The sequence below is a fragment of the Procambarus clarkii genome, chromosome 5, assembly GCF_040958095.1.
Source record: "Procambarus clarkii isolate CNS0578487 chromosome 5, FALCON_Pclarkii_2.0, whole genome shotgun sequence".
Classification (NCBI taxonomy): Eukaryota; Metazoa; Arthropoda; class Malacostraca; order Decapoda; family Cambaridae; genus Procambarus; species Procambarus clarkii.
The window spans coordinates 46,370,046-46,397,768 of NC_091154.1; the positions used below are offsets into that span (position 1 = coordinate 46,370,046).

A 27,723-nucleotide genomic window follows, 5' to 3' on the forward strand; every position below is an offset into this window, starting at 1 on the left:
GATATACTAACCCAGCTGGCGACCTTGTTAAGAAGAAGATAGGGAAGGCAGGCGGGAAAGGAGTTCCTGCAACCTTTTTGTCTGGCAGGCAAGACTCAGGGAAGTTATTGTTATAAGGTAAGCCTGAGTCTTCCTTCACTTCTCCACGGGTCTAGGCCGGAACTGTTAACATCAGTTTCCCCGTGGTTGACTGAAGGGCTCCCAGGGTGAATCAGTGGCACCCCCCCCCCTTTTAGTGTTGGGAGCAAAGACCTGCGGTGGTGGGCATTGCTAGTCCTCCCCTGTGGGACCAAGGAGACTCCGGGGAATCCCGGGAGTCGGAGGGGCTGAATATTCTGCCTTCTGAGCCCCTAGCAGCCGATTGCTAGCAGAGCCCCAGCGAACCCCCCGTGACAGCCGAGTGATTTTTTTTATTTTCAAAACATTTTTTCCAATTGGTTTATTTTAAATATTATTATTATATTGTATTAAGAACATAAATTATTTACTTAATTATCTTAGATTACGTTAGGTTAAGATAGGTTAGGTTAGGTAGGGTTGGTTAGGTTCGGTCATGTATCTATGTAAGTTTTAACTCAAATTATAAACAATTAACTCATACATAATGAAATGGATAACTTCAACATTTCATAAGAAAGAAATATATATATATTCAGGAAAACTTGGGTTACTAGGCAAATTGGGCCTTGCATATTAGGCTGAGTACTTGGCCTACTATGCAAGGTCCAATTTGCCTAATAAGCCAAGTTTTTCTGAATTTATATAAATTTCTAATATTTTTCTTATGAAATTATAAATCTGTCCATTTCATTATGTATAAGTTAATTTATTTAAATTTGAGTTAAAACTAAAGTAGATATATGACCGAACCCAACCTAACCTAACCTAACCTAACCTAACCTATCTAACCCTAACCTAAACTAACACAACTACGTTAATAAATTAAGGTTTTAATATAATATAATAATAATAATTCAAACATACTAAATGGAAACAATTTATTGAAAATAAAGAAAATCACTCGGCCAATTAGGCAAATCGGGCCTTGAATAGTAGGCCGAGAAGTGTGTTCTGGCTACTAGGTACGACATATATATATAAACATATATGTATATATATATATATATATATATATATATATATATATATATATATATATATATATATATATATATATATATATATATATATATATATATATATATATTTATATATATATAATATATATATATTTATATTTATATAAATATATAATATATATATTATATATATATATATATATATATATATATATATATATATATATATATATATATATATATATATATATATATATATATATATATATATATATATATATATATATATATATATATATATATATATACAACTTTAGAACACTTTCCCACCAGGAGACTCGAACCCTAGCCAGCACAGAAGCCTTCCAGCAACTGGCATAACAGGTACGCCTTATTCCGCTCCACCACCCGCTCAGACCCTTAAAAGAGATGGTAATTTCGGAGTATTTAAATACACCAAAGATCACCACCTCCCAAGAGCACTAGAGCAAGTGAGGGGTCATTTATACGTTTATTTCATCAAGTCCCTGTTAATATGGGAAGACACAGTGTCTATGCTTAAGGCACAACTCTCCTAAACACGAGAGTCAAGTATACAACTTTAGAACACTTTCCCACCAGGAGACTCGAACCCTAGCCAGCACAGAAGGTTTTCATTGGCTCCCTGTGCCACGTCGCTGTCGGTGACCAATCTGGTGTCACTGAAGTCACACAGTTTTGGCGGCAAAACAGAAGAGCCAGCGCCATATTGGCTTCCTAAAGGGCCTAAACCACAGCCCAAAATACTCTTCTTTTACAAATTTCTCGGCACTCCGAGAACACTACATTCTCCTACATATACCAAACTGATGCCTGCGACGTAGAGAACGCACGGGTAAAGTGGACATGACTCTTACAGCAGGCGTGAGAGAAATATAAGGGAGGCAACACCGTCATATACCCCTCCCCTTAAAATAAGAGTCATGTCTGGTTAGTGCATACAGGACAGGGCATCTGCTACTACGTTGTCTCCCCATCGGATGAGTTTAATTTCCAACCAGTATTCCTGCCGCCAATGCGAAACGCTCCTTACATATCCGTTGACCGTTCCCACGGTTACTCCTGATGTCCATTGTTCCTTCAGCATGGACAGAGGACTTTGCACCCCTTGTCCATACACCAGCTGGTAAGGTGAGAAACCTAACGTTTCCACCACTGCGTTACACATGGCAAACAACGCAGGGCATACTGCTTCCTCACACTCAGTTCCCTGCTCTGCGCAGAACACTCTCATCAGCATGCCGTCCTGTATGTAACAATGAGTGGCCCTCTCAGGACCAACACGTCCTCCATTGGCCTCACGAATCAATTCGGGGAATTCTATCTGCTGCAACTCTCCAAGACGAGTGCGGTCTACCCCTAGAGAACTGGTGAGGGTCACCTGTAACTCACCATCCGGGCTGCCTTCGCCCTCCACTCGTTCTCCGGGTCCCATGAAGAGGTGATCGATTTCCAGACTGTCGGACGTCTCCTCGTCAGCACTATCAGATCCACACCCTCCGTGTCCTTCGCACTGCCTCGGCATCACAGCACAAACCGGGAACGCCGCCGTGGCGATTCCGTTCTCGTCCCCACAGGCGTCTAACACTCCTCCCGTCTCATTATAGTGCTCTATAGGCACTCCTCGCCCTTCACGAGATTCGGGAGGACATATCCCCCACATGCTTCATTTCCCAAGATGACTTGTGCCTCCATCTTGGGCATTGATGCACAGACCCCCACCACTAGGGTCTGGCAGCCATAATCAGAATTCAGAGTCACCTGGTGTAGGGGCATCCTCACTGGGCCTCCCACAGTGGTCACACTTGCCACCCCCACACTGGTACTCTCGTAACCCTCGGGGAACAGGGTTTCGCTCACCAGGGTAAAATCTGCCCCAGTGTCTCTTAATATCTTCACCGGGATGGGGTCTGCGTGCCCCATCCTTACAGTTCCCTCACTCACGAATGGGTGAACTCTTTTCTCCCCACTCAGTACGGGTTCATCCCGCACTCACTCGGCCATCTGGTCCTCGACCCTCACGAAAGCAACGTTCCACCGCTGCTCAGGGTGTCTGCATTCCCGCGCGATGTGTCCGAATATTCCACAGTTGTAGCAGCGGATCCTTCTTCTTCTGTGGATCCCCCTCGCGCCATTCATCGACTCCTCCGTTTCAGCAACAACTCTTGAGCTCTCAGCTTGGGACTTCTCTACCGGCTCCACAGCACTCTTTGAGCCTCTCCTGTCTCCACTTGAGAGGTGGGACTCAGGAGAACTCGCTCCTGTCCTCCATCCGTCCGTCCTTCTATGTCTTCTACCATATCTGGAGTGTATGGGCGGTCGGTGCCGTCCCTCTCGGTGTGGTCGCAGGGCTTCTTCCAGCATGTCAGCTCTGTCGGCTGCGGCTCTCAGGTCCTTTATGTCCGCCTCCTTTACTCTAACCCTGATCTCAGGAGAGAGCACGGACATAAACTTCTCCATGACCATAAGCCTCTTGACCTCCTCAGCCGACTTCGCTCCTTCAGACTCCAGCCACTTAAGGAATTTCCTCTCCATGTCCCTCGCCGTCTCCGCATAAGATTTTCCTGGCGAACGGGTACATTCCCTGAATCTCTTCCTGTAACATTCCAGCATGAGCTTGAAAGAATGGAGCACAGCTCTCTTTACAGCATCGTAGTTGGTGCACTCTTGGAGTTCGAGCATGTTGTAGGCTTCACGAGCTTCACCGGTGAGCCTACTCTAAACCAGCTCCGCCCACTCTGCCCTCGGCCACTTCTTCAAGGTAGCGATCTTCTCGAAGTGGTCGAAGAAACCTTCAGCTTCATCTGGTATAAAGACCGGCAGATCTCGCTCCCTCACTCGGCGGTCTTCCTGTTGCGGCGAAGCAGGTGCACCTAGCCCTAGCTCAGCTCGCTTCAGCTCCACCTGCTTGTTAGCTTCTATCTCCTGCTGTCTCAGCCTAGCTTCTCGCTCGCGCTCCTCTCGTCTTAGCTGTGCTTCTCGCTCTTGTTCTTCACGCTTCAGTTTCGCTTCTTCTCTCCTCAGCTGTGCTTCTCGCTCTTGTTCTTCACGCTTCAGTTGCGCTTCTTCTCTCCTCAGCTGTGCTTCTCGCTCTTGTTCTTCCCTGCGCAGCTGTGCTTCTCGCTCCTCACGCTTCAGCTGTGCTTCCAGCTGCAGCTTCATTATCTCCAGCTTAACGCTGTGCCTGCTGCCGCTGGATCCTCTGCTGCTCCCACCAATGCTCAGGTGTTCTCCCATACTGGCAGGTGTTTTCGGGCCGTTCCTCCCCCAAAGCTTCGTCTCGTGCTCTGAGCTGTGCCATGATCTCCAGTCTTCTCTCTCCCACTCTGAAAGATCTCAGCTTTATCCCAAAATGGTCTGCTATTGACTGTAACTGTGCCTTGGTGCACTCCTCTAGCACCTGCTCATCTCTAGTGTCAATGAACCTTGTTACTTTATCATCCTCCATCTTGTGCTATGAGTGATAACCTGTACCTGATACCTAATACCACTGCAAAGTACCACAACTGCAACCTTTATCTTGATCGTTATCCTGGCGAGGTCGCCAATGTCAGGGTTCACCTCCAATGAGAGGGGAAAGAGGCGAGTAACAGTACACTCAAGGTCGCTCACCGTAGCCCTGCGGGTCTTCACTCTATCCTCGTGGCGCCACTGTACGCCAGGAGAGTATCCCAGTCAATCCCAACCGGCCTCTGATCGAGAAGGAGTGGGAACACAACTTGTTCACTTAACTATTGTGTGCCCGCCCCGTCATGGGCTCTACTACTAACCACAAGATCGCCAACTGGTGTTTCCGGTGTCCAGTAACACGTCAGTGGTTTTGTTGAATTGTGGTAACAGTGGCAAGAGCACACTCAATATGTCTGATATCAGGCAGGTATTTACTTCTATCACGATCTGCTGTCAGGTATTATATAGCCACAAGAAATATGGAGGGGATGATATAAACACCAATGTACTTTGTATTTTACTTAAAACTCATTCAAAGACATCACAAGATTATATCAATAAGCAAACAGCTGTTCCAGGCAGAAGTCGCTCGTTCCCACACATATAATCATGAACTCGCCAAGTCGGCAATGCTCCCAGACCCCCCTTCCTTCGTGACGTCATATTCGCCACGGGAGGTTTTCATTGGCTCCCTGTGCCACGTCGCTGTCGGTGACCAATCTGGTGTCACTGACGTCACACAGTTTTGGCGGCAAAACAGAAGAGCCAGCGCCATATTGGCTTCCTAAAGGGCCTAAACCACAGCCCAAAATACTCTTCTTTTACAAATTTCTCGGCACTCCGAGAACACTACATTCTCCTACATATACCAAACTGATGCCTGCGTCGTAGAGAACGCTCGGGTAAAGTGGACATGACTCTTACAGCAGGCGTGGGAGAAATATAAGGGGGGCAACACCGTCACAGTACTCACCTATTTGTGCTTGCGGGGGTTGAGCTTTGGCTCTTTGGTCACGCCTCTCAACTGTCAATCAACTGGTGTACAGATTCCTGAGCCTACTGGGCTCTATCATATCTACATTTGAAACTGTGTATGGAGTCAGCCTCCACCACATCACTGCCTAATGCATTCCATCCGTTAACTACTCTGACACTGAAAAAGTTCCTTCTAACATCTCTGTGGCTCATGTGGGTACTCAGCTTCCACCTGTGTCCCCTTGTTTGCGTCCCACCAGTGTTGAATAGTTTATCCTTGTTTACCCGGTCGATTCCTCTGACGATTTTGTAGGTTGTGATCATGTCTTACTCTTCTGTCTTCCAGTGTCGTAAGGCGCATTTCCCGCAGCCTTTCCTCGTAACTCATGCCTCTTAGTTCTGGGACTAGTCTAGTGGCATACCTTTGGACTTTTTCCAGCTTCGTCTTGTGTTTGACAAGATACGGGCTCCATGCTGGGGCTGCATACTCCAGGATTGGTCTTACATATGTGGTGTACAAGATTCTGAATGATTCCTTACACAGGTTCCTAAATGCTGTTCTAAAGTTAGCCAGCCTCGCATATGTCGCAGACGTTATTCTTTTTATGTGGGCTTCAGGAGACAGGTTTGGTGTGATATCAACTCCTAGATCTTTCTCTCTGTCCGTTTCATTAAGTACTTCATCTCCTATTCTGTATCCTATGTCTGGCCTCCTGTTTCCACTGCCTAGTTTCATTACTTTGCATTTACTCGGGTTGAACTTCAACAGCCATTTGTTGGACCGTTCACTCAGTGTGTCTAGGTCATCTTGTAGCCTCCTACTATCGTCCTCAGTTTCAATCCTCCTCATAATTTTTGCATCATTGGCAAACATTGAGAGAAACGATTCTATACCCTCTGGGAGATCATTTACACATATCAGAAACAGTATAGGTCCAAGGACTGACCCCTCTGGGACTCCACTCGTAACGTCTCGCCAATCTGAGACCTCACCCCTCACACTGACTCGTTGTCTCCTGTTGCTTAGGTACTCCTCTATCCACCGGAGTACCTTCCCTTTCACTCCAACCTGCATCTCCAGCTTTTTCACTAGCCTCTTGTGTGGCACTGTATCAAAGGCTGTCTGACAATCCAAAAATATGCAGTCTGCCCACCCTTTTCTTTCTTGCCTTATTTTTGTTGCCTGGTCATAGAATTCAAGTAACCCTGTGAGGCAGGACCTGCCATCCCTGAATCCATGTTGGTGCTGTGTTACATAGTTCTTTCGCTCCAGGTGCTTCTCTAGCTTTCTTCGCACAATCTTCTCCATCAGCTTGCATGGTATGCAGTTTAGGGACACTGGCCTGTAATTCAGTGCCTCCTGTCTATCCCCTTTCTTGTATATTGGGACTACGTTAGCTGCTTTCCAAATTTCTGGCAGTTCCCCTGTTGTCAGAGATTTGTTATACACTATGGAGAGTGGTAGGCACAGTTCTTCTGCTCCTTCCTTTAGTATCCAAGGGGAGATTCCATCTGGGCCTATAGCCTTTGTCACATCCAACTCTAGTAAACACTTCCTTACTTCCCCGCTGGTAATCTCAAACTCTGCCAGTGGTTCCTGGTGAGTTATTCCCTCTCTTATGTCTGGGATTTCTCCTTGCTCTAAGGTGAAGACCTCTTGGAATTTCTTATTCAGTTCCTCACACACTTCCTTGTCGTTTGTAGTGAATCCTTCTGCCCCTATCCCTAATTTCATAACCTGTTTCTTTACTCTTGTTTTTCTCCTGATGTGGCTATGCAACAATTTAGGCTGAGTCTTTGCCTTGCTTGCGATGTCGTTTTCGTATTGTCTTTCTGCCTCTCTTCTCATCCTGACATATTCATTCCTGGCATTCTGGTATCTTTCTCTGCTCTCCTGTGTCCTGTTATTCCTATAGTTTCTCCATGCCCTTTTACTTTGCTGCTTAGCTAGCCTACATCTCTAATTAAACCATGGGTTTCTCATCTTCATTTCACTGTTTTCCTTTTGGGCTGGGACAAACTTGTTTGCTGCGTCCTTGCACTTTTGCGTGATGTAGTCCATCATATCTTGGGCCATCTTTTCCCTGAGCTCTGTTTCCAATGCTATATCTTTTAGGAATTTTCTTATCTCCTCATAGTTTCCCTTTCGGTATGCTAACCTTTTGGTTTCGGTATCCCTCCTCGAGTTCAATAACCCTTCTTCAATCAGGTACTCAAACACCAATACACTGTGGTCGCTCATTCCTACTGGGGCCTCAAAACCGATTTCTCTTATGTCAGAGTCGTTCAGGGTGAAAACCAGGTCGAGTCTCGCTGGTTCGTCATTTCCTCTCATCCTTGTGGGTTCACTGACATGCTGGGTTAAGAAGTTTCTAGTCACCACCTCCAGTAGTTTGGCTCTCCACGTATCCTTGCCTCCATGCGGTTCCTTGTTCTCCCAATCAATCCTTCCGTAATTGAAGTCCCCCATGATGAGCAGGTGGGATCTATTTCTACAGGCAGCAGAGGCTGCCCTCTCAATTATAGTGTTAACTGCCATGTTGTTGTTTTTGTACTCTTTACTGGGTCTTCTGTCATTTGGTGGAGGGTTGTATATTACTGCTACTACTATCCTTGGTCCTCCCATTGTCATGGTGCCTGCTATGTAGTCTCTGAAACCCTCACAGCCCGGGATAGCTATCTCCTTAAAACTCCATCCCTTTCTCATGAGTAGGGCCACTCCGCCTCCTCCCCTACCTTCCCTCTCTTTCCTTATTACTGTGTACTCCTGGGGAAACACGGCATTCGTTATGATTCCAGAGAGTTTTGTTTCAGTGAGTCCAATTACATCTGGGTTCACTTCTTGTGCTCTTTCCCTTAGTTCACTTGCCTTGCTTGTGATCCCATCTATGTTCGAGTACATTACCCTGAAACTGACTCTCTTCTGCTTCTCCTCTGGGAGGGACCTGTGGGGTCTGGGCTGAGCAGGAGCTGGGAGGATCTGGTACGGGGAGACTGGTGGAGGAGGAAGGGCTTGGGGGGGGGGTGGGGAGGAGGGGGAGGGTAGGGGAGGTGGGTGAGAGGGGGAGGGTTGGGGGGGTGGGTGAGAGAGGGAGGGTTGGGGGGTGAGAGGGGGAGGGTTGAGGGGGGTGAGAGGAGGAGGTTTGGGGGGATGGGGGAGAAGGGGGGGTTTGGGGGGGCAGTAAAGGGGAGAGGGCTTGGGGGGCGTGGGGGGGAAAGGGAAGGCTGAGGTGAGTGAGGAAGAGGGAAGGGTTTTGGGGAGTGGTGGAGAGGGGAAGGCTTAGGTGTGGTGGGGGAGAGTGGGGGGCGGGGGAGAACGGAGGGCTTGTGGGTGGGAAAGACGGAAGGACATGTGGGAGAAGGAAGGGCTTGGGGGATGGGGTAGAAGGGAGGTCCTGGGGGAAGGGGGGAGTGGTAGGAGGGGGGTGGGGGGGAAGGAGCATTAGGTGGGTACTTAGTGGGGAGCTGACAGGGGTTGGGGCAGGTAGGGTGTCTGTTGGGTAGAATGTGGGGGTGATGCCGCACTCCCTGTGGCTAGTGCACTGTTTGAGGAGGGTTCTCCACTCCCCTCTGGGATTGTAGGGATCGAGGTTGTGACTACCTGATTCCTTTCTCTCTCTCTGCGCTCCTTCCTTGCATCTGCTGCCTGCTTTCTCTCTTCCCTTGTCATATCCCTCTGCAGGAATACTTTTTTTAATTTCTCTACATTTGCTAGACAGCACTTCCTTTCTAACAGTTCCTCTTTCGTGATTTTGCTCATGAATACCACCTTTATCATTAGGTCTCTGTCCTTGTTGTACTTTCCAAGCCTGAAAACCTTTTCCACATTTTGTTCAGTTCCCTCCATCCTTACCTCTTTAAGGATCTCTTTAACTATGTTTTTGTCCTTGTCTCTCCGCTCCTATGGTTTGGTCCCTGTTTGCTCTTTAATGCCTGCTACTACTACTGCTGCTCTTTTTCTCTCTATCAGTCAGTTAGTACATCTAGCTGCTTCTTCCTGAGAGGGGGCCACTTCCATGGCAACTTCCTTAACTGCAGAATTAGCTTCAGGGCTCATTTTAAGCATTTCAGCAAATGAGAGCTGAGGTTTGGAGGTCCCCTCCACAGTAGCATTCCCATCTCCCTGAGGCACGGTTTGTGTCTGGTATTGTGGAGAAGTCTCCTTCAGGCATCTTATCTCCTCCTTTGCTGCCCTTAGTTCATCCTGCAGGTTGGCTACTGTCTCCCTCATTACCCTCAGTCCTTCACTGAATTCAATCCACATTTGCTGGAGTACTTCCTTCATCCAGTCTTCCTGTTCCACCCCATCCTCTGAATTTGTTCCGGCCGCGATTTTCATCCTGCGTTTGTCACCCCGAGTTCGTGTGCCTTCCATGTTTTCCCTATGAGAGAGAGAGAGAGAGAGAGAGAGAGAGAGAGAGAGAGAGAGAGAGAGAGAGAGAGAGAGAGAGAGAGAGAGAGAGAGAGAGAGAGAGAGAGAGAGAGAGAGAGAGAGAGAGAGAGAGAGAGAGAGAGAGAGAGAGAGAGAGAGAGAGAGAGAGAGAGAGAGAGAGAGAGAGAGAGAGAGAGGGAGAGAGAGAGAGGGAGAGAGAGAGAGGAAGAGAGAGAGAGAGAGAGAGAGAGAGAGAGAGAGAGAGAGAGAGAGAGAGAGAGAGAGAGAGAGAGAGAGAGAGAGAGAGAGAGAGAGAGAGAGAGAGAGAGAGAGAGAGAGAGAGAGAGAGAGAGAGAGAGAGAGAGAGAGAGAGAGAGAGAGAGAGAGAGGAGAGAGAGAGAGAGAGAGAGAGAGAGAGAGAGAGAGAGAGAGAGAGAGAGAGAGAGAGAGAGAGAGAGAGAGAGAGAGAGAGAGAGAGAGAGAGAGAGAGAGAGAGAGAGAGAGAGAGAGAGAGAGAGAGAGAGAGAGAGAGAGAGAGAGAGAGAGAGAGAGAGAGAGAGAGAGAGAGAGAGAGAGAGAGAGAGAGAGAGAGAGAGAGAGAGAGAGAGAGAGAGAGAGAGAGAGAGAGAGAGAGAGAGAGAGAGAGAGAGAGAGAGAGAGAGAGAGAGAGAGAGAGAGAGAGAGAGAGAGAGAGAGAGAGAGAGAGAGAGAGAGAGAGAGAGAGAGAGAGAGGAGAGAGAGAGAGAGAGAGAGAGAGAGAGAGAGAGAGAGAGAGAGAGAGAGAGAGAGAGAGAGAGAGAGAGAGAGAGAGAGAGAGAGAGAGAGAGAGAGAGAGAGAGAGAGAGAGAGAGAGAGAGAGAGAGAGAGAGAGAGAGAGAGAGAGAGAGAGAGAGAGAGAGAGAGAGAGAGAGAGAGAGAGAGAGAGAGAGAGAGAGAGAGAGAGAGAGAGAGAGAGAGAGAGAGAGAGAGAGAGAGAGAGAGAGAGAGAGAGAGAGAGAGAGAGAGAGAGAGAGAGAGAGAGAGAGAGAGAGAGAGAGAGAGAGAGAGAGAGAGAGAGAGAGAGAGAGAGAGAGAGAGAGAGAGAGAGAGAGAGAGAGAGAGAGAGAGAGAGAGAGAGAGAGAGAGAGAGAGAGAGAGAGAGAGAGAGAGAGAGAGGAGAGAGAGAGAGAGAGAGAGAGAGAGAGAGAGAGAGAGAGAGAGAGAGAGAGAGAGAGAGAGAGAGAGAGAGAGAGAGAGAGAGAGAGAGAGAGAGAGAGAGAGAGAGAGAGAGAGAGAGAGAGAGAGAGAGAGAGAGAGAGAGAGAGAGAGAGAGAGAGAGAGAGAGAGAGAGAGAGAGAGAGAGAGAGAGAGAGAGAGAGAGAGAGAGAGAGAGAGAGAGAGAGAGAGAGAGAGAGAGAGAGAGAGAGAGAGAGAGAGAGAGAGAGAGAGAGAGAGAGAGAGAGAGAGAGAGAGAGAGAGAGAGAGAGAGAGAGAGAGAGAGAGAGAGAGAGAGAGAGAGAGAGAGAGAGAGAGAGGAGAGAGAGAGAGAGAGAGAGAGAGAGAGAGAGAGAGAGAGAGAGAGAGTGTGTGTGTGTGTAAATCACGAAAATTAACACGCGATGAAAAATGTGACAGTGTCAGACGACAGAGGAAGAATTGAAACAGGAATTTTCTTATGTACTTTCGTATAATACATCTTCAGAAGGAATGATTTACAGGTCAAGTATTGGACAAATATATAGGCAGGAGCGAGAGGTGAAGTGAACTAAGGTACAATGAAAAATTAATGGGAATAATGGGAATTAGGTGCAAATAAATAAGAGCGGCATAAGAACTGCAGAAGGCCCATTGGCCCATACAAGGCAGCTCCTATTTATACCCACTAATGGTTTATGGGCTCATAAAATAAGAACTGCATCAATAGGCCCACACATGAATAATAATTGCATAAGATAGTAAATATTAACAATGAATTAGTAAGACAAATGTGTATCAATGATTCTACTCGCCCTTTAATTGATCTATCAAAAATGAATCTAAGTTATATAAACCACTGCTAATGTTCAAATTACACTCTTTTGTAATCTGTATTAAAGCAGATTCAATTATGTTCCTTTTTAAAGTGCTTTTACAATTCGTTATTGAAGACGCCATCTCCCAATCAATTTGGAGAGAATTTTCTGACAAATGAACAAACAAAGCATTAGACAATTGGCCATGTCTTACAGAGTATTTATGTTGCGAAATTCTACATTTCAAATCTTTAGAAGTTTGCCCAACATAGAACCTATTACAATCTTTACAAGATATTTTATAAATGACACAATTATCACTACGAGGGCTGTTTCTAACTAATAGTTTACCAACAGTATTTTCGTAACTAAACATTATATTTATATCAAAAAGTTTCAAGGCCTTGACCATATTTTCAAACCTAGAAAAATATGGTAAATATAACACTTTCTTTGGGCGAATTTATTCACTACATATATTATTATTATATGTACGACGTGCTTTGCTACGGCAAACTTCCCCCCCCCCAAAAAAAAAACTCACCAGTCTGTTGCCCTTGGGAGATGGGGATATTTGAGGTAAATACCTCGAAATCTCTATCTCTTTTAAGGGTCTGATTTGGTGTAGTGGACTAAGGCGTACTAGTTATGGCAGCTACTGGAAGGTAGTTGTGCTTTCTGGGTTCGAGGCCCACTGGTGGGTGTTGTCTAAAGTTTGTTAAACTTCACTTGTGGTTTAAGCAAGTTAGTGTATATATATATATATATATATATATATATATATATATATATATATATATATATATATATATATATATATATATATATATATATATATATATATATATATATATATATATATATATATATATATATATATATATATATATATATATATATATATATATATATATATATACATTCTATATATATATATATATATATATATATATATATAACTTGCATGAACCAAAAGCGACTCCACTCGTGAAAGGTTCAAACGTTAGACTGACAGGTGTAGTGAACACACTGACAAGTCCAGTACCCTGACCAAATGGCTAACCGACTGTTAAAAGTCATTGGTAGCTGTAGGCTATTTCTTCCAATGACCCAACACCAACTCGGCACCCACAGTGTCGGAAAATCCGACACCATTTAATAATAATATCATACAGATAATAGCTGTATTGTATAAACAAGTTACCCATAGAAAACGTAACTTGTAGTGGAATTACCGTCTAAAGAAAACGGGATATCATCACCACACACTATTATAATTCACCACCTATTATGGTGGGAATTATTCTTAAATACATTAGTCTTTGGACTTTACCATCATAAAAACATCTTATATAAATTAACTTAATTATCAATATTAAAGTAGAGTAAATGTGACCCTTCTATCACTTTCTGAAATCTGGACAATGTAAGCCAGGCGTCAGGGTGAGGAAGGAGGGAGCCATTGTTGTGTCACCTCCGAGACGTGTGGAGCAAATTCGGCTCCTATCATATCTAGACAATGTCGGCCAGGCGTCAATAGTATGGAGTGTTAGTCGCAGCCATTGTTTGTACTAGACCAGAGGCTCACGGGAGCAAATTCGGCTCCTGTTAATTTTACTTGGACGTAGTGTTATGGAAACCAAAGGTGTACCATTATCAACACGCTGTCTACAAATTCAAGTTAAGTGTCTATCCGAAACCCGTTTATCATTCATTTATGGCCATTAATGTCAGGATATAGGGTGACCCGGTTAGAACGCGAAATCGCCTCAAACTAAAGGTAATTAAGCCAGGTCTTTATTGTTCCATGTATAGTGTTTTCTCTGATATAACTTGTCATATATAGGATTCTGGCTTTACAGCTAGCGCCCTTTTGACAGGTCAAGACGAGGAAGCAAGGACTTTGTGCACCAGTTACTGGGTGATGGAAGCTACCTCAAAGAGGATAATTTGGTGTCTACACCCTAGTTATACCTGGTGGACTAACCTGCTGTACTATAAGATAAGGTACCTCTTCAATGTATGTAGTCTATTACTGTAGTTTGATTGGCTGCATATATAAATTTAATAAACCCCCCTAATGTGTAGAGGATCGATTTGTGAGATTAAGAGATTATTGCAGAAATACAGTCCACTTATCATTATACAAATTGCTATCGAAGTATATAAATTAACGTAAATATATAAATTCATATAAATTAAATAAATATAAATCTCACAGGTCGGTTCCCACATTATTTGGTCATCTTCGAACCGGATGACGGATTATTTGATCCTTTGAACCCACATTTGGTCATCTTAGTACCGGATGAACCAGTTAACCAGTGGATTCATTAAATATACTAGTGCAGTGTTATTTAAACAAAGCCAGCAGTCATGACGGCGGCGTTGACTCGTGCGAGTTCACGAGCCCCGCTCAGTTCAGATCTGCCTCATCAGCGGTTTCATACACACCCACAGACATTTGGTGGCGTGTTATTCTGTGAAATGACAGCGCTAATATAGAAGCCAGCCAAATTAGTGGCTGGGGTCTTCGTGAGATTGTTCACGGATTTCGTGGTGTTAAATTTCGCGAGAGATTATCCACGAATTTTGTGGAGTTTATTTCGCGAGGTCACTAATAATATTTAATACTTCTAGATAATATTAGAAGTTTCATAGAGGCTAATTAAGAGGCTATTATCAATAATTGTGTATATTATTTCTCCAAATAGAGAATTATTTAATATATATTGCACTAGTGATCACAGTATAATATTTACTAATTGCCAACCCACAACAGGGTAGGATATTAACACTGACTAGTTGAACTATTATTGTTCATCCTAGTCCCATTATTACCATAGTCAGTTGTACTATATTGATCAACCTAACACCATTAATGAATGGTGCAGACCCTATTTTGGGTGTAATTTTTATCAACTCGAATTGAGTTGTATATATAATAATTTACTTATGATCATTACACCTTTGAGTGATTAATTAGTGTCTATTCCATCCTAGGGTGATATTGAAGAGCTAACCTAAAGGTACTTCCAGTGACACTGGTTTATCACTCAAATCATTAGTGTGTATGATTGTATATATATAATGTGTATTAATTTTAAGTGCTAACCTCTAGTAGAGGTAGGATTATTGCCTAGTGAGTTCAGAATTTACCCTAGGCTACCATTAGAGCTTGTTCAGTATTATGAGCAGCCCAAGTACAAGTCCCACAAGGCTTCACCAACTAGCCAGTATGGATAATGCAGGGAGAATGAAAAGAACCCTTGCAGGTCTTAAAGGCCACTTAACAAGACAGATCAAGAAATGTGAAGATTTGTCACAACAATCTCAAGTTGATTATGCTGACCTGGAAAGCTATTATCAAGCAGCTGCAGGTAAATTTGAGCAAATCAAATGCCAAATAGCTCTTCTTGTGGGGACAGACTACTACCATCAATTCATCGGTAGCCCTACTAAATATCAGGGCATAACCATGTTAAACTCTGCAGGAGGTAAATTACTCTCAGGCCCAGTATCAAGCCTGAGGAGACCTATGCCTGCAGATAAACATTACCAGTAGAAATCTAAATTTGTCAGCTGATTATATTTCTCCAGTAGCATTATACTAAGGAGATTACAGCTGACTATAGTAACAGAGGTTGATGTTAGTATCATCATTTAAAGCTGAAGATGAGTTCATGAGGCCTCAGTGGCAAATCAGTGAACAGTAGCCTAAAACAGCTACAAGTCACTGCGACCAATGTCACTGAACCCACTGCAGTCTCAGAACCATACTTTACTTTAATGATGAGCTATTCAATCTTCTGAATCAATTAACTAAATTAAACCCTAATAAATCTGATGACTGATTTGATACATTTATTATTTAATCAAGATGTATTCCATGGGCCTCAGTGTTTATATATCAGTGACCAGTTACCTGAAGAAACTTCAAGTTATATCTAATGTCACTGATCTCACTGCAGTCCCTGAGTCATACTTGACTGTAGTACTTGATCACATCCAGTCTTCTGGGTTAAATAATATGTAATAAGGCTTGAATATTAGCCTTTCAAGAGTTAACAGGGAAATGAAATCGCATTAGACTTCTAACCCCTGCAACTCTAGTACGGGACATCCGTCCTGTACGAACAGACACACAAATGTGTGATTACTAACTACTAACATCAAATTAATGTAATAATTCGATGGAGGAGTATCGGTGTTCGTCTGTTCTAATTAGGACTTCGACCCGTGAGCAGCCCCTGGGGAATTATGTCGGAAAATCCGACACCATTTAATAATAATATCATACAGATAATAGCTGTATTGTATAAACAAGTTACCCATAGAAAACGTAACTTGTAGTGGAATTACCGTCTAAAGAAAACGGGATATCATCACCACACACTATTATAATTCACCACCTATTATGGTGGGAATTATTCTTAAATACATTAGTCTTTGGACTTTACCATCATAAAAACATCTTATATAAATTAACTTAATTATCAATATTAAAGTAGAGTAAATGTGACCCTTCTATCACTTTCTGAAATCTGGACAATGTAAGCCAGGCGTCAGGGTGAGGAAGGAGGGAGCCATTGTTGTGTCACCTCCGAGACGTGTGGAGCAAATTCGGCTCCTATCATATCTGGACAATGTCGGCCAGGCGTCAATAGTATGGAGTGTTAGTCGCAGCCATTGTTTGTACTAGACCAGAGGCTCACGGGAGCAAATTCGGCTCCTGTTAATTTTACTTGGACGTAGTGTTATGGAAACCAAAGGTGTACCATTATCAACACGCTGTCTACAAATTCAAGTTAAGTGTCTATCCGAAACCCGTTTATCATTCATTTATGGCCATTAATGTCAGGATATAGGGTGACCCGGTTAGAACGCGAAATCGCCTCAAACTAAAGGTAATTAAGCCAGGTCTTTATTGTTCCATGTATAGTGTTTTCTCTGATATAACTTGTCATATATAGGATTCTGGCTTTACAGCTAGCGCCCTTTTGACAGGTCAAGACGAGGAAGCAAGGACTTTGTGCACCAGTTACTGGGTGATGGAAGCTACCTCAAAGAGGATAATTTGGTGTCTACACCCTAGTTATACCTGGTGGACTAACCTGCTGTACTATAAGATAAGGAACCTCTTCAATGTATGTAGTCTATTACTGTAGTTTGATTGGCTGCATATATAAATTTAATAAACCCCCCTAATGTGTAGAGGATCGATTTGTGAGATTAAGAGATTATTGCAGAAATACAGTCCACTTATCATTATACAAATTGCTATCGAAGTATATATATTAACGTAAATATAAATTCATATAAATTAAATAAATATAAATCTCACAGGTCGGTTCCCACACACAGACCAGGAGTTCGTTTTCATTGACACAATTCACTTATTTGAGAGAACACGAGCCCCATTTTATGACAGTAACTTGTTGACAGTAAGTTGCTGTTGGGTCATTGGAAGAAATAGCCTAAGGCTACATATGACTTTCAACAGTCGGGTTTAATTCAACAAAACGAATCAAATTATAAAAATTATAGGCCCTCCATATTGACCTACTGGAGGTGAACTTGCCATAGGCCTCTTATATTCAATACATTATATTTAACAGAAACATCTCTAAAGATATATAGTTATTGTGATCCAGAGAGATTTTACTCTCATTTATATATGGTTTAATACCTATTACGTACGAATATGGAATATGTGTGTTTCCCATCAGTGGGGACGTGGACAGTGAACACTGCTCCATACGTCTAAATGTGTGTGTCCCATCCGTGGGGACGTGGACAGTGAACACTGCTCCATACGTCTAAATGTGTGTGTCCCATCCGTGGGGACGGGGACAGTGAACACTGCTCTATACGTCTAAATGTGTGTCCCATCACTGCTGACGGGAACAGTGAACATTGAGTGAGTGTGACACAGCAGCCAATCCAATACTCTGACGTGTGTGTATGTGTCTTCCCACCAGATGGCCATTGCTCAAGGCATGAGTGATACATTGGTGGCGATCTTCCCCAAGCTGAGTCTACCCGTCGCCACCGGGGAGTGCTATCCTCGCGTCACTCACAGCGAATCATTCGCAAAGTTGTACATGAAGCTGTTTGCCAAGAGCGCAGACAGCAGAGCGCTCGACGACACCCAGCTCTACCCGTACCCGCTCCAGCAGTCTGTCTACGTCAAAGACTTCCCCTGTCCTTCTCACATTCTCATCACCATGAGAGATCACTTTCGCCAGGAGTTCACCTTCAACCAGCGGGTTCTGCGTAAAGCTAAGGTCCAGGTGGCTGCCGCTCTACAAGCACTGAACACGGCCCTGAGGGACGCCACCATAGTCACCGTCCACGTCCGCAGGACCGACTACCTCGCTCACGTCAAAAACTACTACAAGCAAAGTCCTGTCAAAGATGTGTATTATCAACGGGCGTTTAACTTCTTCAGGAACAGGTGAGGGGAGACGTTGAGTTGTTTCACTGTGTGATGACCTGTTGTGTGTAGCAGTGTGATGACCTGTTGTGTGATGACCTGTTGTGTGTAGCAGTGTGATGACCTGTTGTGTGTAGCAGTGTGATGACCTGTCGTGTGATGACCTGTTGACTGTAGCAGTGTGATGACCTGTCGTGTGTAGCAGTGTGATGACCTGTCGTGTGTAGCAGTGTGATGACCTGTTGTGTGATGACCTGTTGTGTGTAGCGTGTGATGACCTGTTGTGTGTAGCAGTGTGATGACCTGTCGTGTGATGACCTGTTGTGTGTAGCGTGTGATGACCTGTTGAGTGTAGCAGTGTGATGACCTGTCGTGTGATGACCTGTCGTGTGATGACCTGTTGTGTGTAGCGTGTGATGACCTGTTGAGTGTAGCAGTGTGATGACCTGTCGTGTGTAGCAGTGTGATGACCTGTCGTGTGTAGCAGTGTGATGACCTGTTGTGTGTAGCGTGTGATGACCTGTTGTGTGTAGCGTGTGATGACCTGTTGTGTGTAGCAGTGTGATGACCTGTCGTGTGTAGCAGTGTGATGACCTGTCGTGTGATGACCTGTTGTGTGTAGCGTGTGATGACCTGTTGAGTGTAGCAGTGTGATGACCTGTCGTGTGTAGCAGTGTGATGACCTGTCGTGTGTAGCAGTGTGATGACCTGTCGTGTGATGACCTGTTGAGTGTAGCGTGTGATGACCTGTTGTGTGTAGCAGTGTGATGACCTGTCGTGTGTAGCAGTGTGATGACCTGTCGTGTGATGACCTGTTGTGTGTAGCGTGTGATGACCTGTTGTGTGTAGCGTGTGATGACCTGTTGTGTGTAGCAGTGTGATGACCTGTCGTGTGTAGCAGTGTGATGACCTGTCGTGTGATGACCTGTTGTGTGTAGCGTGTGATGACCTGTTGTGTGTAGCAGTGTGATGACCTGTCGTGTGTAGCGTGTGATGACCTGTTGTGTGTAGCAGTGTGATGACCTGTTGTGTGATGACCTGTTGTGTGTAGCGTGTGATGACCTGTCGTGTGTAGCAGTGTGATGACCTGTCGTGTGATGACCTGTTGAGTGTAGCGTGTGATGACCTGTCGTGTGTAGCAGTGTGATGACCTGTCGTGTGTAGCAGTGTGATGACCTGTCGTGTGTAGCAGTGTGATGACCTGTCGTGTGTAGCAGTGTGATAACCTGTTGAGTGTAGCAGTGTGATGACCTGTCGTGTGATGACCTGTTGAGTGTAGCGTGTGATGACCTGTTGAGTGTAGCAGTGTGATGACCTGTTGAGTGTAGCAGTGTGATGACCTGTCGTGTGATGACCTGTTGAGTGTAGCTTGACCACCTCTGTGGTGGTCCGAACACTTGACCACCTCTGTGGTGGTCCGAACACCTCAGCTTGACCACCTCTGTGGTGGTCCGAACACTTGACCACCTCTGTGGTGGTCCGAACACCTCAGCTTGACCACCTCTGTGGTGGTCCGAACACCTCAGCTTGACCACCACTGTGGTGGTCCGAACACCTCAGCTTAACCACCACTGTGGTGGTCCGAACACCTCAGCTTGACCTCCTATGTGGTGGTCCGAACACCTCAGCTTGACCACCTCTGTGGTGGTCCGAACACTTGACCACCTCTGTGGTGGTCCGCACACCTCAGCTTGACCACCTCTGTGGTGGTCCGAACACCTCAGCTTGACCACCACTGTGGTGGTCCGAACACCTCAGCTTGACCACCACTGTGGTGGTCCGAACACCTCAGCTTGACCACCACTGTGGTGGTCCGAACACCTCAGCTTGACCACCTCTGTGGTGGTCCGTACATCTCAGCTTGACCACCTCTGTGGTGGTCCGAACACTTGACCACCTCTGTGGTGGTCCGAACACCTCAGCTTGACCACCTCTGTGGTGGTCCGAACACCTCAGCTTGACCACCACTGTGGTGGTCCGAACACCTCAGCTTGACCACCACTGTGGTGGTCCGAACACCTCAGCTTGACCACCTCTGTGGTGGTTCGAACACCTCAGCTTGACCACCTCTGTGGTGGTCCGAACACTTGACCACCTCTGTGGTGGTCCGAACACCTCAGCTTGACCACCTCTGTGGTGGTCCGAACACCTCAGCTTGACCACCACTGTGGCGGTCCGAACACCTCAGCTTGACCACCACTGTGGTGGTCCGAACACCTCAGCTTGACCACCTCTGTGGTGGTCCGAACACTTTAGCTTGACCACCTCTGTGGTGGTCCGAACACTTGACCACCTCTGTGGTGGTCCGAACACCTCAGCTTGACCACCTCCGTGGTGGTCCGAACACCTCAGCTTGACCACCACTGTGGTGGTCCGAACACCTCAGCTTGACCACCACTGTGGTGGTCCGAACACCTCAGCTTGACCACCTCTGTGGTGGTCCGAACACTTGACCACCTCTGTGGTGGTCCGAACACCTCAGCTTGACCACCTCTGTGGTGGTCCGAACACCTCAGCTTGACCACCACTGTGGTGGTCCGAACACCTCAGCTTGACCACCACTGTGGTGGTCCGAACACCTCAGCTTGACCACCACTGTGGTGGTCCGAACACCTCAGGTCCGAACACCTCAGGTCCGAACACCTCAGCGTTATCAGATTATTACTTCACCTCCTCTTCTCCCTCCTGCCCTTCTCAGGGAGGGAAATGAGGTCAGTCGAGGCTGTGGTCAGGGAGGTGCATACATACATACATACATTGAAACCTTTGCTGAAATGCTCAAGAGCCCAGGAGCAATGTCCACAGTCAAGGAAGTTGTAATGAAAGCAGTAACCTCACAGGAGGCAGCTAGATGCACAAGCCAGCTAATGGAAAGGAAAAGAGCTGTAGTAGTGGTAGGTGTCGAGGAACAAGAGGGCTCCACAAGGGAGGAAACGAGGACTAAAGACAAAGCTGCAGTGGCAGGGATATTAAAGGAGATAGGAATGGAAGGGGCTGAACGAGACATAGAACAGTTTTTCCGGATTGGCCAGTACAACAGAGAGAAAAAAAGATTGATCAAGGTAGTATTCAAGAGCGAGGACATCAAAGAGGACATTCTAGTAAGGAAGAGCAAACTGAGGCATGCAAGGAACTACAAAGAGGTATATGTTCAGAGGGACATGACCAGAGACGAGATAGTAAGGGCAGCAGATGCAAGGAAAAGGCGCAAGGAGAGGGAAGAGAGCCAGGGAACCTCAGCCTCCAACCCAGCAATCCCAGAGGGGAGTGGGGAACCCCAATCCAGCAACCCAGGAACCCCAGGGGGGAATGCAACACCCCAGTCCACCACCCAATAGGGCCCTCCCTACCCCCCAGCACAAACCCTTCCTTGCCCCTGCATAATGCCCATCATGAAACCCAAATCCTCCCCCTCCCCTTACCCCAAGTAGCCCCTGCTTTCCCAGCCCCTGGTCTTCTCCCTGCCCCAAGCAGGCCTGAGCAAGACCAAAGCCCTCTATCCCCCACTCCACCTCCCTCCAAACCCCTGTCAACTACACCGCAGGAGGGCGTGCCCTCTCCCCAAGCAACCCCTGCTCCCTCACCCCCAGGACTTCTTCCTGCCCCAAGCAGGCCTGAGGAAGACCTAAGCCCTCCACCCCCCACTCCACCTCCCCCTGAACCCCTGGCAACTACCTCACAGGAGGAGGAGCCTACCCAAGTAGCAATGACCATAGAACAACCTCCTACACTTGTAGGGAGTGTGGGTGAAATTGGATATAAGAAAGTGAGCTTCAAGGTAATGTTCTCAAACATTGATGGGATTACCAATAAAGCAAGTGAACTGGCAGAAAGGGTGCAAGAAGAATACCCTGATGTAATAGGACTAACGGAAACAAAATTGTCAGGAGTCATAACAGATGCTGTGTTTCCAAAGGACTACTATATAGTAAGGAAAGTGAGGGAAGGGAGAGGAGGTGGAGGAGTGGCCCTGCTGATAAGGAAGGACTGGAGTTTTGATGAGATGGAAATTCCGGGCTGTGACGGATTCAGAGATTACATAACAGGAACTATAACAATGGGTGGACCTAAGATAATAGTGACAGTCATTTACAACCCTCCCCTAAATGACAGAAGACCTAGACAGGAGTTTGATAGGAACAACATGGCAACCATTAATATAATAGAGAGAGCAGCTTCAGTTGCCAGCAGGAATGGCTCAAGACTCTTAATCATGGGTGATTTCAACCATGGAAAGATAGACTGGGAGAATGGGGACCCACATGGTGGTGCAGATACGTGGCGAGCTAAACTCTTGGAAGTGGCAACAAGGAATTTTCTGAGCCAGCATGTCAAGGAACCCACAAGAATGAGAGGCAACGATGAACCAGCTAGACTCGACTTAATATTCACCCTGAATGAGTCAGAAATAAGGGAAGTCAAAGTTGAAGCCCCCATTGGAATGAGTGACCACAGTGTACTGACCTTTGAGTACTTGGTGGAGGTAGGGATAACCTATCCAAGGATGGGAGTGGAGGGGAAAAGACTGAATTACCGAAGAGGAAAATATGACGAGATGAGGAACTTCCTCAGGGGAATACCATGGGAAACAGAACTTAGAGACAAGAATGTGCAGGTCATGATGGATATTGTCACCCAAAAGTGCCAGGAAGCTGCAGACAGGTTTATCCCCGTCCAAAAGGAGAAAAACGAAAAACAACAGAAAAACCCATGGTTCAACCAGGAATGTAAGGTAGCGAAACAACTGAGTAAAAGAACATGGAGAAACTACAGAAATAACAGAACACCAGAGAGCAGGGAGAGATACCAGAGGGCCAGAAATGAGTACATCAGAGTGAGGAGGGAAGCAGAGAGACAGTTTGAAAATGACATCGCGAGTAAAGCCAAGACCCAACCAAAGCTGCTCCACAGCCATATCAGGAGGAAAACAGCAGTGAAGGAACAAGTGATGAAGCTGCGGAAAGGGGAGAACAGATACACAGAGAATGACAAGGAGGTGTGTGAAGAACTCAACAAGAGATTCCAGGAGGTCTTCACAATAGAACAAGGAGTAGCCCCTGCACTAAATGAGGAGGCGGCAAACCAAGCAACTTTGGAGGAATTTGACCTCACCAGTGATGAGGTCAAAAGGTGTCTGCTGGAGCTAGATGTGACAAAGGCTGTTGGGCCTGATAGAATCTCACCATGGATACTAAAGGAAGGTGCAGAAGCACTAAGTGTGCCACTCTCTATGGTGTATAACAGGTCACTGGAAACAGGAGACTTACCAGAAAGTTGGAAGACAGCTAACGTGGTCCCAATATACAAAAAGGGTGACAGGCAAGAGGCACTGAATTACAGGCCAGTTTCCTTAACTTGTATACCATGCAAGGTGCTGGAGAAGATCGTGAGGAAAAGGCTCGTAGAGCATCTGGAGGGAAATAACTTTGTAACGCACCACCAACATGGGTTCAGAGATGGTAAATCGTGCCTCACAGGTTTAGTAGAATTTTATGACCAGGCAACGAAAATTAGGCAGGACAGAGAAGGGTGGGCCGACTGCATTTTCCTGGATTGCCAAAAAGCCTTTGACACAGTACCCCATAAAAGGCTGTTAAAAAAGTTGGAGCAACAGGCAGGAGTAAAAGGGAAGGTGCTCCAGTGGATAAGGGAGTACTTAAGCAACAGGAAACAGCGAGTAACGGTGAGGGGGGAGACATCAGAGTGGCGAGATGTCACCAGCGGAGTCCCACAGGGCTCAGTACTTGGACCCATCCTGTTTCTAATATATGTGAACGATCTTCCAGAGGGTATAGACTCATTCCTCTCGATGTTTGCTGATGATGCAAAAATTATGAGAAGAATCAAGACGGATGAAGATAGACAGAGACTACAGGATGACCTGGATAAACTGGAGGAATGGTCTAGAAAATGGCTGCTGTAGTTCAACTCTGGAAAGTGTAAGGTGATGAAATTAGGCGAAGGGAGCAGGAGGCTGAACACAAGGTATCATCTGGGAGGGGAAATCCTGCAAGAATCAAATAGAGAGAAGGATCTGGGGGTTGATATCACACCGAACCTGTCTTCAGAGGCCCACATCAAAAGAATATCATCAGCGGCATATGCTAGACTGGCCAACATAAGAACTGCCTTCAGAAACTTGTGTAAGGAATCTTTCAGAACCCTGTATACCACTTATGTAAGACCAATCCTGGAGTATGCAGCTCCAGCCTGGAGTCCATACCTAGTTAAACACAAGACAAAGTTAGAGAAGATTCAGCGGTATGCCACGAGGCTCGTCCCGGAACTGAGAGGATTGAGCTACGAGGAAAGGCTAAAGGAGCTGAACCTCACATCCCTGGAAAACAGAAGAGTAAGGGGAGACATGATAACCACCTACAAAATTCTCAGGGGAATTGACAGGGTGGACAAAGACAAACTCTTCAGCACGGGTGGGACACGAACAAGGGGACACAGGTGGAAACTTAGTACCCAGATGAGCCACAGAGACGTTAGAAAGAATTTTTTCAGTGACAGAGTAGTTAATAAATGGAATGCATTAGGAAGTGATGTGGTGGAGGCTGACTCCATACACAGTTTCAAATGTAGATATGATAGAGCCCAGTAGGCTCAGGAATCTGTACACCAGTTGATTGACAGTTGAGAGGCGGGACCAAAGAGCCAAAGCTCAACCCCCGCAAGCACAATTAGGTGAGTACAATTAGGTGAGTACATACATACATTACATTACATACATACATACATTACATTCATACATACTGTCGGGGTTCACCACCATAAGAGGGGGGGGCGAGTAACAGTATACTCAAGGTCACTCACCATGGCCCTGCGGGTCTTCACTCTATCCTCGCGGCGCCACTGTACGCCAGGAGAGTATCCCAGTCAATCCCAACCGGCCTCTGATCGAGAAAGAGTGGGAACACAACTTGTTCTCTTAACTATTGTGTGCCCGCCCCGGCATGGGTTCTACTACTAACCACAAGGTCGCCAACTGGTGTTTTCGGTGTCCAGTAACACGTCAGTGGTTTTGTTGAATTGTGGTAGCAGTGGCAAGAACACACTCAATAGATCTGATATCAGGCAGGTATTTATTTCTATCACTCTATTTCCTTTCAGGTATTATATAACCACAAGAAATATGGAGGGGATGATATAAACACCAAGGTATTTTGTATTTTACTTAAAACTCATTCAAAGACATCACAAGATTATATCAATAAGCAAACAGCTGTTTCAGGCGGAAGTCGCTCGTTCCCACATTTAATCATGAGCTCGCCAAGTCGGCAATGCTCCCCCTCACGTCAATGTCAAAATCAGCTGGGCGACTCCCACCGCGCGAATGTTCGTGTACTTGTTTGCCTGGTGTGAGGCGCCTGTTTCTTTAAATTCTCAAAGATCACTAAAAGTTCATACACACAATATTTGCGACAATAGCACGTAAATACTTCGCTGCACTGATCTTGAGCTCAATCAAACATTTCTATATTAATGGACACAATAATTCACTATCATGGTATTACACACTGCCCTTCATTTAATGATAACGTATGCAAGTATATATCACTGGAGTTCTCAGTAATTCCTTTCGTGGGCGATAACACAATTAATCACTGCACCCATGAATGATTATTCAATACACAAGCATAGACATATATATATATATATATATATATATATATATATATATATATATATATATATATATATATATATATATATATATATATATATATATAGATAAATCATAGACATCAACAATATTAATAATATAGTTACTGGGCACTTAGCCTATCACCAAATACTGGTATATTCATATATATATATATATATATATATATATACTCTCTCAATAACTGATCATATTAAAGTCTCATGAAAGACATTATCAACACAGTAAATTCATCAATTACTCCGGGTGCCTGCATACACCAATAATAGTAATAAATTCCGTGAGTACTCTATATAGTCCCACTCTGCACACTGGTGCCTTACTGTGACATAGGTGAGCCTTGCTCACGACATACAAAATACTCTGGCTAAATAATATAGCTGACTAACGGGGAATTGGGAGGGAAACTAGAATCACCTACTTCCACCTATCCTCCGGTGAGAGTTGAGTTGAAGCTCCTGGTCCAGGCCCCTGCCTCATGTAGGGAACGCCCCCACACACACCCTGTCGTGTCCTCCAGGAACTCAATCAACGTCCCACCATAAACACGTCGTCTCCGTGCCTTTCCACTGCAGGTCCGTGCTCCTCCACGACTTCTTGTAGGGTTGGAGTCGGTATCCTGGCCGTCAACTTCTCCTCCCAGCTACGGCTGCCTGCCTACGTCTCGGCTGCAGTCGTTCGGATTCCCGATTAGTGTCTTCTTCACTGCTTCCCAGTGGATTGGCCCAGCCGCTACGTCGTCACTGTGAAGCTATCAGACGTCCCAGACGATACTGCCTAGACTTCACCTGCACAGCACCCGATCCTGGAGCACTTGATGCTCAATATTCCGTCAATTCCCTCTTCGGTCCACACATGGAATGAAGGAAGACCTCTGGCGTACTTGCAGACTACGGGTGACGCGTAAGATCCACGGGAGTGGCGTGTTACTGTCAGATTGACAGGATCAATCTTCACACATCCGATCACCTTGACGTGTCGTGTCAGACTGATGGCGCCGCCGTGGCGCTCTGACTGGACCTCCCTTCCTTCGTGACGTCATATTCGCCATGGGAGGTTTTCATTGCTCCCTGTGCCACATCGCTGTCGGTGACCAATCTGGTGCCACTGACGTCACACAGTTTTGGCGGCAAAACAGAGTAGCCAGCGCCAAATTGGCTTCCTAAAGGGCCTAAACCACAGGCCAAAATACTCTTCTTTTACAAATTTCTCGGCAAGGCGAGAACACTACACTCTCCCACATATATCAAACTGATGCCTGCGACGTAGAGAACGCTCGGGTAAAGTGGACATGACTCTTACAGCAGGCGTGGGAGAAATATAATGGGGGGAACACCGTCACAATACATACATACATTACATTACATACATACATACATACATACATACATACATACATACATACATTACATTACATACATACATACATACATACATACATACATACATACATGCATACATACATTACATACATTACATACATACATACATACATACATACATACATTACATACATACACTACATACATACATACATACATACATACATACATACATACATACATACATACATACATACATACATTACATACATACATACATACATTACATTACATACATACATACATACATAGATACATACATACATACACACATACACACATACATTACATACATACATTACATTACATACATATATACATACATTACAT

The 27,723-nt window shown here is 45.3% G+C and overlaps 1 protein-coding gene across 1 annotated transcript in view; it reads left to right on the plus strand.

The window, feature by feature from the left end:
- The window catches only part of LOC138350768 (galactoside alpha-(1,2)-fucosyltransferase 1-like), a 250,140-nt gene that overhangs the window by 161,315 nt on the left and 61,102 nt on the right, over positions 1 to 27,723 (plus strand). The window contains exon 4 of the mRNA XM_069302109.1: positions 17,888 to 18,363. Coding sequence (XP_069158210.1) covers positions 17,888 to 18,363 — 476 coding nt within the window. The remainder of the gene's footprint in view (positions 1 to 17,887; positions 18,364 to 27,723) is intronic.